This window comes from Pholcus phalangioides, unplaced genomic scaffold (assembly GCF_987345545.1).
Source record: "Pholcus phalangioides strain wild (caught in Gottingen) unplaced genomic scaffold, Ppha-v1.0 ptg000014l_1, whole genome shotgun sequence".
NCBI classification, from domain to species: Eukaryota; Metazoa; Arthropoda; class Arachnida; order Araneae; family Pholcidae; genus Pholcus; species Pholcus phalangioides.
The window spans coordinates 8360218-8373648 of record NW_028301607.1 but is presented as its reverse complement, the minus strand read 5'-3'; the positions used below and the strand labels follow the sequence as shown (position 1 = coordinate 8373648).

The 13431-nt window shown below is 37.2% G+C and overlaps 2 protein-coding genes across 4 annotated transcripts in view; one reads left to right on the top strand and one right to left on the bottom strand.

Moving 5' to 3' along the window:
• LOC149078084 (uncharacterized) overlaps nucleotides 1–3045 on the top strand; it is a 37548-nt gene extending 34503 nt beyond the window's left edge. For both annotated transcript variants that reach the window (XM_089241679.1, XM_089241678.1), the window contains 3 exons: nucleotides 78–183; nucleotides 277–332; nucleotides 2641–3045. In XM_089241679.1, the coding sequence (XP_089097805.1) occupies nucleotides 78–183; nucleotides 277–332; nucleotides 2641–2772 (294 nt within the window). In that variant the 3' untranslated portion in view covers nucleotides 2773–3045. The remainder of the gene's footprint in view (nucleotides 1–77; nucleotides 184–276; nucleotides 333–2640) is intronic.
• A 4647-nt stretch (nucleotides 3046–7692) lies between these two features.
• Nucleotides 7693–13431, bottom strand: part of Opa1 (Opa1 mitochondrial dynamin like GTPase) — a 31916-nt gene continuing 26177 nt past the window's right edge. Inside the window, exons 22-28 of one of the 2 annotated variants that reach the window (XM_089241676.1) lie at nucleotides 13100–13208; nucleotides 12836–12975; nucleotides 12645–12731; nucleotides 11007–11120; nucleotides 9839–9932; nucleotides 9597–9707; nucleotides 7693–8293 (exon numbers count right to left, since the gene is read on the bottom strand). In XM_089241676.1, coding sequence (XP_089097802.1) covers nucleotides 8229–8293; nucleotides 9597–9707; nucleotides 9839–9932; nucleotides 11007–11120; nucleotides 12645–12731; nucleotides 12836–12975; nucleotides 13100–13208 — 720 coding nt within the window. In that variant the 3' untranslated portion in view covers nucleotides 7693–8228. The remainder of the gene's footprint in view (nucleotides 8294–9596; nucleotides 9708–9838; nucleotides 9933–11006; nucleotides 11121–12644; nucleotides 12732–12835; nucleotides 12976–13099; nucleotides 13209–13431) is intronic. The other variant, XM_089241677.1, reaches the window with a different exon arrangement.

Genomic DNA, 13431 nt, shown 5'->3' with positions numbered 1-13431 from the left:
AGAATCCAAAAAATGCAACGATAACCCATTGAAGACAAGTTGCCAATTTAATTATCCCATTGGTTGATGCATTTCAGAATGACAGCTGGGAGTTTGGCAGCGTGGACAAGATGGAAGAGAGCCTCGCCATCACGCAGTACATAAAAATGATGTATCTATCCGTATCCGCTGCAACCCTTTGTGGTAAGACGATCTGAGAATTTATACGCAATACTGCCATATCCATCTATGCTGCATTGCACGAATGCTAATTATTAATACGTCATTTGATTCCAGGTGCAGCCAATATACAGCCCAGAGCCTGGTACACTGTATTAATACTGTGTTTTCAAGTAAGTGATCACACAATTCTATGATCAAGTAATAATCTAAATCAGTGTTCTTAAACCTTTCCCCCCATTCGCGGACCGACGAGAAAATAATAATTGGGGGATAAGGAAAACTAAAGCGTTAAACTGGGATTCCTGCTGCCACCTATCAAATAAAAACAAAACTATTTGTTAGAATTCTTCTAGTAAAATTAGTTGTTAAGACGGCCCTAGTTCCAATGCAACAATAATACACTCTCTGTTATAAAACACGAGGTTAAAAGCGTTGGGCTGGTACCCCCTGTTGCTACCTATCGAATAAAAGCAAACCTATTTGTTATAATTCCTCGAATATTTAAAATTGGTTGCTGCATAAATTTTCGTTCCCATGCTATGCACCTTATACCGGTGCATAGCATGGAAACGAAAATTATCTGATATGATAATGGCAAAAATTTTCACAAAATACTGGTTATGTTTTTGTGTTTGCCGGAGCATTTCAGTGATTACTTTTTGGTGTGAAGTAACACATATGAATATAGGCAGTGCCGTCTTAAGACATGGGTCCACCCGGGCACCTCAAGCGAAGACGGACCTCTCAAAAATGAGATCTGGTTGAAATTTCCGAGAATTCGTTTGGTAGGGCCTCGGAAAAATAAATTGGCCCGGAGGCCCATGATACTCTTAAGACGGCTCTGAATATAGGCGAATGCGAGGCGATTTCCCCGTAGAAAAGTTTCGACACAGTGAGCAACAAGCCCCCAACGGTATAAATCTTCAATTACACTTCCCCCATAGCTCGAAAAATAGATGTGGTGGCATTATAACAAGCATCATATTACACAGAAACTTCACAATACGTACACGCACGTTCCAACATGTACCAATTCTTTAGAAGTTTCGCAGAGAAATATGGACGAGGTGCGCGTATGTCGTTTAGTAGTAGTTTTTCCTCAAAGTGTGCGTCGTGGCGTCGCCGACCTTTGTCAGCGCCGTCACGGCGAGCCAAGTCCCCCCCCCCCCCCCCGCTACGCCCTTGTTCTCTATGTATCTTCCTCGATTCCTCGATGCGCCAAAAACGAGAAAAACCTTTTGATAGTTTGTGGGCATCTGAACTAGTTTTTTCTCTCTATTTCTGTCTCCTACAGAGCCACTTTATCTGAGAATGGGCTGTATCCACCATCCATCTAGGAATAGGCTGCGGGTAACTTGCGAGTGATTCAGAACCGCACTAGGTGCCACTTGAGTGCTCTAAAACTGTGCCACGTGTCACTCAAGGGATCTCTAAATAAGTCACGGATCGCTTAAGTGTTCTGCAACTGTGTCACCTTTTGCCTGCTACCACGATGATCTTTAGAATGTGCCACGGGCCTACTTCAGTGATCTTAAAATGTGCTATGGGCCGCTTAAATGCTCTGGAATTGTTCCACGGGTCACTTAAGCGATTTGCAAATGTGCCGCTTAGTTCATTTTCACATTAGGTTTGTGGTAGCGGGCCACATCAGATAACCCCGAGGGTCACATTTTGTCCGCGGATCATGGGTTTAGCATCTACGGCTTAGAGCAGTGATTCCCAACGTGGGTGATGGAAAGTTCCAGGGGGCAGTAGAAGCTACGGGTATAACAGGATCCTATGGGTTAGATTGCGTTGGGGGAAAAAATTTCTGAAGGGGGCGATGTGACAAAAATTTTGGGAAACTGGCTTAGAGAAGGGGTTCTCAACCGGTGCTCCGCGACGATAAAAGAGGCCCACAAGGTTCTGCCATAAAAATTATGTACAAAAAAGGGTTCTGAGTCACAGAGGGCTCCGCCATAGAAATTGTATAGTGGATAGGGCTCCGCGAGTGAAAAAAGGTTGAGAGCCGCTGGCTTAGAGGATGAGTAGCAATGAATTTCTTGAAAAGAATTTTTGAGTTCTTAGCCTTCAAATAGCATTGAAGTGAACAGAAATTGATTATAACAAACACACACACACATATAAAGGTATTTTCTTCCGAAATTTTAATTTTTTAACGAGGGATGGGGCACGAGAGCTCCTCTATTCCCCTTCCCCCGCGTACGGCTCTGATCCCAATATGCGTTAAGAGGCAGGGTGCAGAGCTAATGAAGAAATTTTGCTGGCGAAGGAGGGCGTCAAAAATGGCTAAACATTTGCTGACGTAATACTTAAGAACGGCCCCGTTATAGTTATAACATTTTTGCCAAATTTGTGGTCGAAAATGTCGATTCACTAACATCATCGACAATTTCTGTTCAAGTCCTAGGAGTGGCTGTTAGAATTCGGCGTGTGTCCGTGTGTGACATCTAATCCTTGAAATTATTTTTCTTCCAGTCTCTGATCAACTTCGTGTACTTCGCATCGATCCTTGCGCAAACGATTGGAAACTACAACACGTATACGGTTCAAGTGAGAAGATCAGCTTCGATGTCATTCGGGACGAGGCGCACTCAGGGCCGCAACTAATGGGGAGCAGATGGGTCTGGTGCCGAAGCAGATATGAAGAGCATATTTCACCCTTTAGCCTCTCCTTTTGCATAACAAGGAGGCGCCAGAATGCGTGCTTGCCCCAGCTGACCAAGCATCTAGTTGCGGCCCTGGGCGCTGGTGACGTTGCTTCAGAAATTTTGACCATCGACGGAGATGAAATGAAAAAAAAAAAACAATTTGAATACAGCTTATAAATATATTTGTTTTTACACATCCACAAGTTTTGTCGTGTATTATTCAGAATAATGTGGTGGTGCTTCCGCGACCCTAGTCTGCCTTTTCGGAGCCCCTTTTGAAAGGGTTATTATGTCAAATAAGTGTAAATTTTTGTGGGGCCCCATTCGGCTCGTCACCTCGAGGCACTGCCTCAGCCTAGTTACGAGCGGAACCAATGTCGAATCTATTGTGGGACAATATTTTTCACACTATCTATTCAATTCTACTAAAAATAAATTTGATCCATTCCCCCTCCCATTACACCTGAAGGGGTGGGGAGTTCAGAAAAGGATTCCTAACTTTGAAGCTTGGAAACGGTGATAGACATGGCCCCCAAATCCTGGGTCCTTTGGTGGCACCCCCAGGCCAGACTTGGCTAGAGCCCTGTCAGCCTCACCCTTCTGGGGGCCATGGATAGAAGGGGCCAGCATGGAATTCCAATGCCGGTTTGTGGAATTAGTTAACAGTGAGTAATATTGTGCTTCTCAAACATGGGTCAAATTGAAAAAAAAACAAACCAATGAATTGCAGTTGGCCGCTTCAATGACTTAACAAAAGAGTGGAGTTTGAAGTGGCTTTCTTGCAATGGGTGTGTGCCTCAGATGAACTGTCCAAGCAGAACTGAGTACAGCATTTGAGGACAATTGCTGCAAACAATGACTTTTAAATGGCCCCATGGAAAGTTGTGAAATAAAACAACTGTAGAATGATCTATTAGTTAAAATTGTAATTTTGCAAACCCATGTATTTAAAATTCCAGGACCGCCCATCTCAAAATTGCAAGCTGTCTGTTTTTCTATCTATCCCAGTTTCAGAGTTGTTATTTCAAAGTTGAGGGATTCTTTTTGAAACCCCCTTTCCTCCGTACACAGTAATTTGTTGAGCCTTAATAAGGTACATCCAGAGGTGTGTTTACAGAGGCGGCTAAGGGGCTATAGCCAAGGGTGACAAATTTTAATAAAGTCAAGAGCATCCAACTATAACACGAGGACAGAAATTCAAAATCCCTCAGGTAACGAAACCATAAATACATGCGAATTGCTGTGCTTTTCTATATAATGTGAACAGGATCCAGGTTTTTGTTGATCTATGAGACAAGGAATTAAACTAGTAATTGCAAAAATCAAAACATCAAAGAGACAAGCATCTCAGTTTCATTGATTTTCAGAAACATTTTACACACAATTTACGTAAAGATCCAGCTGTCTTATGCATATGTTATTGCCAAAGCCTGGAATCGACCACTTCACAAACTGGCTGGCCCAGTTGACCCAACCAATGTCCAAATTTCGAGCTTTCACAAGCCCTTATGAATCTATATTCGGCTTCCTTTGATCGAAAGAGTTGCCATAGCTAACCACGATTACGAATGGCCATAATTATCACACAAAAAATACGCCAACGTGGCGATGACCTCAAATCATAGGGATCGATATATATGGGCCAGCAAAAGGCCAAAATTCGGACATTGGCCAGTTTGACTGGCCGATTTCAGGCTTTGGCTGTAACACAAGAAACTGAACAATACTAAAAATTATCTACACTGTGCCAATTTTGAAATGTGAAAATTCAACGAAAACTCAGATCAAAAAACAAACAAGAATACTATGATATTAATATAAACATTTACTAATCACATGTACATGTTTACGGATAGCAGGTCATAGTTTGTCTCTATCAACTGTACAGCATTTATTATATCAGCGTTTAACAGACAGATCTGATAGTATACATTCTAACTTTGAAAAAAGAAAAATTATTTTCAAGGTACAATAACATGAAAACAAAATTTTTTAATTATGATTTAATTAATAGAAATGATTCACTCATATAGTATTACACAATCATTCTCGCATTCGTGTATATGCTAAAAATTCATACATGAATCGCAAATTTTTGGAAAAGGGCTCATCTCCGAGAATCAAAATTTTTCATGAGACACAAAAAGCTAAATTTCTGTAGAACTGTTTATTTGACTTTATTGACATTATCTGACTTTTTTTTTATTTGAGCAATTTTTTTCTTCTTCTAAAATTAATGTAAACGGTTGTCATCAGTGGCGTCAGAGCTGGAGGTGCTCAAGCACCACAGAAATTTGTAGAGCGGGTCTGAGCACCCCTAGAATTGATTCAGAAATCTAAATTTCCCACATCCAACTCAAGACGGGCACCCACAGGTGCAAAATACTTCCAACACTCCTAGTTGTCTATAATTTTTTGAAATAATCATTTGAAAAAAATTGCTCTAATAACTCAAACGATTCAACAAAAATTCGGTTTTTTTTGTGTCTTGTAAAAAACATTGATTTTTGGAAATAAGTGCTTTTTGAAATTTGTAATTCATACATAGAACCTCCATCATATCATGGCACAGTGGAAACAGCTGCCGATAACTGCCATCAGTTTAGGACAGTAATATGGTAGAATAACTTTTTTTATGAGCTGTTTGTTGAATCTCAAATTGGGGGTCTCACCTTTCATACACTCTAGTAATTCTGGAACTAGGATGGGGTTATGTAGAATAGGCTATACTAGAATTGCAGTACCTAGGCTCAGGTAACTCGAGTCTTCAAAAGAATTTTATGAAGATGCTGTGACACCCTTTCTCCCCCTCCGGCAATAATTCATGAAAATACCATCCACGTCAGTCCACTCCTTCCTGTGTACATGCATATTTTAAAGCTATATCTCTCTGAGATGCTGAGCAAAGTCTCGTTGCTCAATGTATGTATGGAGGCCATCTGTGACAACCCTTTCCCTGCTTTACCCTTAGCTTCATTCCATGTTAACGGAACTGGGTTATGTACATAGTGTAAAATAAAAAGATCTTTCATCCAGCAAATTCTGATTTATCCAATTGTAAAACTCCAGTCTTCGATCTGTTCTTGTCTTTTTATAATGCTTTTTTTCATCATTTTATAAAACTTTTGGACAAAACTTGGAACAAATTAAATGATTTTCCATAGAAATCTGCCGATAAGAGATGTCTCTGCTAACAAATGTGATTCTGCAATGAATTATCTTTGTCAGCCAAGGTATCATTGTACAGTTGAACCCTTTATGAGCCAATACCCCACATATAACGAAAGTAGTTGGATGAAGAGCTCCCACTCAAAAAATGAAAAAAAGTAACACAAGGAGAGGGTACCCCTTCCCTTAGACAACATAATCATAGCATAATAAAAAGAAATCAATAAAAAAAATTTTCATTGTACTATTTCAGTATCCTGTAAGATTGACTCAAGCCAAAGCAAAATGACAGAAATGACATAGCTACAAAAACAATTTTTGGCCAAAACAGAGTACTAACAACCACAGATAATTTTCTGTCTCTCCTCACAATATAAATTACATTATGTTTTGGAGTCTTCCACAGTCCAGTCTGTCAACTCTCTTCGACAATGCACAGCAAATTATGAAGGCATGTAAGTTTTTTAAGAATATGATGCTCTTTCAAGACCACTTCTAAAAACACAGTGCAAAATTTGTAAATTACAAGGTCCAATTTTAAATAAGTCAAGGTGAACTGGATGGTTTTACTGTGTTGTCCATTTTTTTAAAGGAATTTGTTCACATTTTACTGTTTAATGCCAGTGAAATCGTTTTTGACAAATAAAGCACCTTTATTTCTAGCTCTTTGCTGAGCATTGCAAATATTGTTTAGGCCTCTGCATGCCCTAAAAATACCTTAAATGCTACAAACCTAGAATAGTCCTATGAATCCAACTGCTTTGTAATGCAAACTATTGTTTCACCTAAACACAAAATGTGCAAACATGAACCAATTTGTTAGAAGTTCCGAAGAGGAATATAGATGAGGTGCATGTATGGTTTAGTAGTAACAGACCATAAACTGGATTTGCAATAGCAAGGATTGACTCATACAAATATAAGAGAAAGAAATTTATAATGGCCTTTTTGTGTTTAGTACTTTTTCACATACAAAAGATGTCAATTATCATTCAATTTTGCATACCAGGAATTCCCCCAAAGCAGAATGTTTTGTATTGTTCTGCAAAGAGCCCTATAGTTCTACAAATAATTCAGAAAAAGGGCAATAGGTAGCACTGATGTACACAAGTCAAAGGAAAGATACGCAAATAACGAACAGAATACTTCCAAATCATTTATTATAGCAGTATGTGTTCCACATGACCACCACCACAGGGGATAACACATTTCAGGCGAGTCACAAATCTAGCAACTTTCACAAATTGTTTGTGTGAAAGAGATGCACTTTCTACCGTCGCATTTATGCAAGATGGAGCAACTAGTCACACTGCTACTCCGGTCAAGGCATTCCTGATACAGACGTTCGGGGAAGACAAAATCATTAGCAGGCGTTGCAGGTTCCCATGGCCTCCTCGGCCTCCAGATTTGACACCAGCAGACTTCTGCTTATGGGGATATTCGAAATCTTGGGTGTACGATCGATCCGGTCTATCCAATCTGTCGGAACTGAAAGATATCATATGCAGAGAGGTGTCATGCATACATCCAGACCTGCTGCACTCTGCCATTGCTGGATTTGTGACTCGCCTGCAATGTGTTATCCCCTGTGGTGGTCATGTGGAACACGTACTGCTGTAATAAAAGACTTGGAGACATTCTGTTTATCATTTGCATGTCTTTTCTTTGACTTGTGTAAGTCAGCGCCACCTATCAGCTGTTTTTTTTTCTTGTCTTAAAAAGTTCCTGTGACCTAGCGATGCTAACCCTTCAAACCATTTGTTATTTTGGTTATTTTCCCGGTTTTTAATGAATTTTTTAAATTTTGAAGAACTTTTTGCCCACCCTGCATATCAGCATTTATAAAAAGTTTGTAAAATACATGAAACTATATAAAGGGCCACTATGTAATCAAATTAAATCACACAAGGCATTCCAGAAACATTTTTATAAAAGAATGTGGTCCAACAAATTCAATTTCATGATTTAATACAATATTAGAGATTGTGTTCTTTCACATTCTTTTTTCAATAAAAATATGCGTAGAAATTTCTGCACTATTTTTTTTTAAATGTTCTAATTACTCATGAAAACAATTTGAAACAGAAGCTGTATAATGCATTAGGAATACCTCTCCAAAAATCTAGGTATATGTACAGCACAAAACCGGCTGTGCGCTGATGACGCAAGCTTGATGCTTATGCGCTCTCTTCCTCACACACACAAACATAAATATAATTTGAATAATGACTAAGCTTTGGTAACATCTCAGCTTTCTGCATTCAGAGCTGCCACGAATTCTTCTAGTTTTTCTTGTATCTGTCTAACCCTCTCTGAAAAAAAATATGGAACCTATATTAGGTATATTAAGAAGAATACAAAAGTTCAGAAGGGAAACAAAAAATCATGACAGGGGTAAATACAGAACTTGAAAGGTAAAGGGTAACAGGGGTAAATACCAACAGAACTTGACAAATAACCAGGGACAGAATCCCCATTGCAAAATAATAATAACACCATAGTAACAAAACTTAAAATTTTCTATATATGTGGTTACTAAACTGGAGTCTGCGGACAAAATACATGCAATTTTCGGAATTTATGTCAGCATATCTACAGACAAAGGAAGACAGTTTCAAGTACCGAAAAGTAAAAAAAAAATTGAATATCTGAAGATATTTTGGACCATTTTGCTTTAATGATATGTTGCAGCACAATAGGGTGCGTCAGGTATGCTGCAAGATATTTCAACCAAAAACACTCCCTAGAGTGCTGCAAAGCATCATTTATGTGTGAATATTTTAAAACACTATTATTTTTTCAAGAAAGAGAAATAGTCCAAAATATGTTTGGATATTTAATCTTATTTTTTGTACTTAAAACTGTCTTTCTACATTCATAGACAGGTTGACATAAATTTTAAAAATTTCATGTGTTGCTCTCAGACTTTAGTTTAGCAATCACATGTAGAAAATTTTTGATTTCAATATCATGTGGGGTTTTTTTTGTTGCAATGGAGATTTAGTCCCAGGTATTTGTCAAGCTCTGTATTTACCTCTGTATCATGATTCTTTTTTGTTCTGGTCATGAATACTGCAAGATATTTTATAAGCAATAGATGAATACTGCAAGATATTTTATAAGCAATAGATGAATACTGCAAGATATTTTATAAGCAATAGATGAATACTGCAAGATATTTTATAAGCAATAGATGAATACTGCAAGATATTTTATAAGCAATAGATGAATACTGCAAGATATTTTATAAGCAATAGATGAATACTGCAAGATATTTTATAAGCAATAGATGAATACTGCAAGATATTTTATAAGCAATAGATGAATACTGCAAGATATTTTAGGCAATAGGATAAGTCCAGTGGCAAAGTTCTACCGTTAATTCACTTATTGAAAGATATTTTGGGGGATGGGGGAAGTAAAACTATATTTATATATAATGTTTTGGTAATAGGATTGCAATTCCCATCAAGTGTAGCACAACAATTTGGGAGTGTTATTGAAATGCCTTGAGATCAGACAAGTGTGCAATACATAAAAATGTTTTAGTACAATAGATATCTTTAATGATTCAGATACATATAAACAAAACTTCTAATAAAATGTAATACTTACTCAATTCCTCTGCTAATTGGACTCGTCTCCCTGTAAGCAATGTTTTTCTTTTGTCTGGATCTTGACTGTAATCATCTAAAACTTCTTTAATTTCTTTTTCTAACCTGCGAGCTGGAAATTTAAGAAAATATAAAAAGGAATGTAACAATTGGAAGTTATAGTTTCCACAAACTATTGCTCCTTAACTTGAAATTTTTTGGCCTTGAAAACCAACATTTTTGTAGAAAGTGGAAAAATCTTACCTTCAGCATTCATTATCTGTTGTCGAAGAGCATTAGATGTAGTCTGCAGCATTTTTTGTATCCTCCAGAATAATACAATGTCATTGCAATCAATCTGCATGAAATAAAATAAAACCATGAAAAATTTTCTCCTTTTCATCAGAAGTTAAAAAAAGCATAGAACTGAATATATAAATAGTTTTATTTTTTCACTTGCAATTATGCAAGAATGAAAATTAAAGTACACTAGTAGTGCGAGAATTCAAATTTTGGTTGACTGGGGGAACAGCCAAATAAAAAAGTTAAGAACCTCTGATCTATAACAGCCGTTCCCAAACAATTTTAGTCATTAACCCTCCTAGAAATCTCAGTGTCTGCCATGGACTCCCCACTTTTATTCATGGACACCTGAAAATCTTGGTGCCTGCCGTGCCCCCCCCCCCCTCATTTATAGCAGCAAAAACTACAACCTTCTATCAGCAAGAATATTCTTGAACAATGAAGAACATTCTAGTGATGTAATAGCAATGCCATGTAGCAGATGTTCCTGAGGTGTTTGTGTATGTAGCTGTAGTATTTCATATTATTCTTTTTCTCTGTATCGCCACTAGATGGCACCGCTTACACAATTATCATCTATGTTATTTTTCCCGCCTTTTGAGGCAGATGTTCATTTGTATCAGCTCGAGTCAGTCGTACCTTTGCTCATGTCTGTAATTAAACTTTATTACAATTTAAACCTTTGTGTTCTCCGTATATAACCGTGCGTTCGTATACATGAGGGAACCTCTGCTCTAGTGTAATTGTTCTCAAGTTTCTGTATCAAACTATTTCTGTATCTGGTTCTGTATCTCAACTATTTCTCATGACATTTTGCTGCAGATGGAAATGATCTTTTAAATAAAAACTGGGTTATGATGAGTCGTAATGCAAGGATAGCTCAACAAATTTAAGAAGCATCAGAGAGCTTGATATGTAGGGAGAAAAAACTATCATCAGATAAAATGAATTAACCTGAGATATACACACACAAGCAGTTATTTTTACATTTTCAAGGGATCATCTCAAGCCTAGATTCTCGATGCCAGAGGCAACTGTGGGGGGTTCACTCTCCCCGGTTAATCAAGGTTCTTATGAGTTCAGGTTGTCTGTCTTAAAGCAATGACAAAATAAAAAGGTTCTCATTAACCTCAGAATCCAATCCTTGATGATATAAGTAGAATGCTTTGCGACAATCATTCGTCCTAGACAAAGACCTCTGTAGGAAATGGCGTCTGTATACGGGTAGCCAAACTTGCTTTATCTGCATTAAAAGAAAATTATGAGGATTAATTGTATACATAACTTTTTATGTTTATGTAAAATAAATATCATGTAAATTATGACATTAACCTGATAACACAATACTTAAATGGCTTTTTTATATTCCAGTGCTTGAGTTACGAATAACTCATGATATTTTCTTTCAATATCACATATAACTCCAGTGTATACCTAAAGGGCAATTTACTGCCCTTTGATCCTCGATAAGATAGTTGTCAAAATATTTGGCAAGTCAAGCCTAAAAGCTAGAATATGCTCATAATTGTTAGCAATGTTTGTAGGAAAGATGAACAATATAAAAATTAACATGTTAACCAATCCATATACAAGATATAGAAGAAAAAAAAACATGTACCATGTTCCTCAGCATTAGCTGGCATGTGCTAGAGAAAAATCATGGTAGACCGACATACTGGGGGAAGCCCTCATTTTCCTGGCATGCTGGAAGAGCCAAATCACAGACTTTGGGTAATCAATTTGCATTCCTAGAATAGATTGAATTGGCCAATTTAAACCTCATAGGTTCCCGAAATTTTAGAATCCTTTCCATTTTAAGGAAGTTTGAGCTTCATGCTTGGCTTCAAATGGTGATTAATTTATGAATGTCAAATACTACGATTTTTTTGCATAGATTAGATGAGTTAGTTATAACATGAAGGATTTTTGCATTCTTTGATACAGTGTTTCAAGATTGAAATGAGCAGACATTAAAGAGCTTCATGGCAAACTGTGTTATAATATGAAAGCAACAACATCTTTCAATTTCTGAACATGCAAAAAAAGTATATAAGACACAGCAAGGCCACAACTAGGGGGGAGCAGGCAGATCTGGTGCCCGGGGCACTGAACCAGAAGGGGCACTGAATTCTCCCTTTAACTGCTTCTTCTACATTATTACAAGGTATGCTAAAATGCCAGTTTGCCCCGGATGACAAAGTATCTAGTTGCGGCCCTGAGACACAGCAACAACACCTATTGTTCCACTGAAAATCAACGTTATATTGGAAGATTATTGTATTGAAAGTTAAATTTTTTAAAAAAAAGGGACGGGGACAGAGCTGAGTTGGGACCTTGTATTCAATTGAATGGTCTTTGTAGCTTGTAATATAGGATGAAAAAAATAACATGGTACGAATAGGAAAACATTCTGGACTTATCACACCAGTCTTTATAATGGAAATGTCACAGTAATGCATGGTCATTATAATGAGCCTCGACTGTATCTCTATTTTGTGTTAGGTTGATGGTAAATAAAATTAAAGAAATAGGTAAATACTTGCTTACTTTTCAACATTTAATATAAATTGATAGCAGTCTTTTGGATGTATTTTGTCATCCTTATCAAACATCACTTTTCCTGACATGATGGAAAGGACCAGGCTCCAACATTAAAAGAATTAATGTCATAAGAGTCTTACATGCCAGCTAATGCAGAAATACAATAGATGCTTGTACATTATACGACTCATGGAAATACAAGTAAATAAAGCAAAGAAACACATACTGTATCATAATCTACTTCAACATTAGATGCTTGTAAATTTTTTCTCACTGCTGTTAGTTCATCGACTGTAAGAGATGGCCCTCGATTCTAAATGAAAAATGAAGAAGTCAATAACTAACTGTAATCAGTTATAGAACATGTGGCATTGTGGGGGACCATTACATTTCTCCTCAAAAACAAACCATACGTACATAGTTACGTGAATTTAGGAGAATTTTTTCTATTTCTGACTTGACAGCAGACCACGTTTGCTGCTGCTCTGTCTTTGATGTCCAGTGCCACCATCTTTCTGAGAATGATGGACCCATCATTTCCGAAATATATGCTTCGGCTGCAAATAGAGTATCAATCATGTTACTGTACATGCAAATATTTTTATTTTACTCAACTAGATAGAATGCAGAATCTTCAAATCTCAGGCTTTAGAAATGTAGATAATGTAAGAGAATACTAACTTTGCATAAGCCTTTCTTTCAAACTCGAATCCAAGAACTTAACTGCAGAATCCCACTGCTGTTTTTCATGAACTGCTCGGTCTTCTAAAGCATTCAATTGAATGATGCGCTAAATAAATATCATTTTAAAAAAAACAGCATCAGATCGGCTATGATAGACATTATAAGTGCGAGGTTTGTATTGTGAATGAGGAAAATGAGCAAAATATACATAGAAATTTAGAATATATCTAAAGTTATCTAAATCTAATGTTACTGTGTATAAGTATGCAAGTGTAAATTTTCTTACTTTGAAAAAATTTCATTATATTGTCTGCAGTGACATATAATCT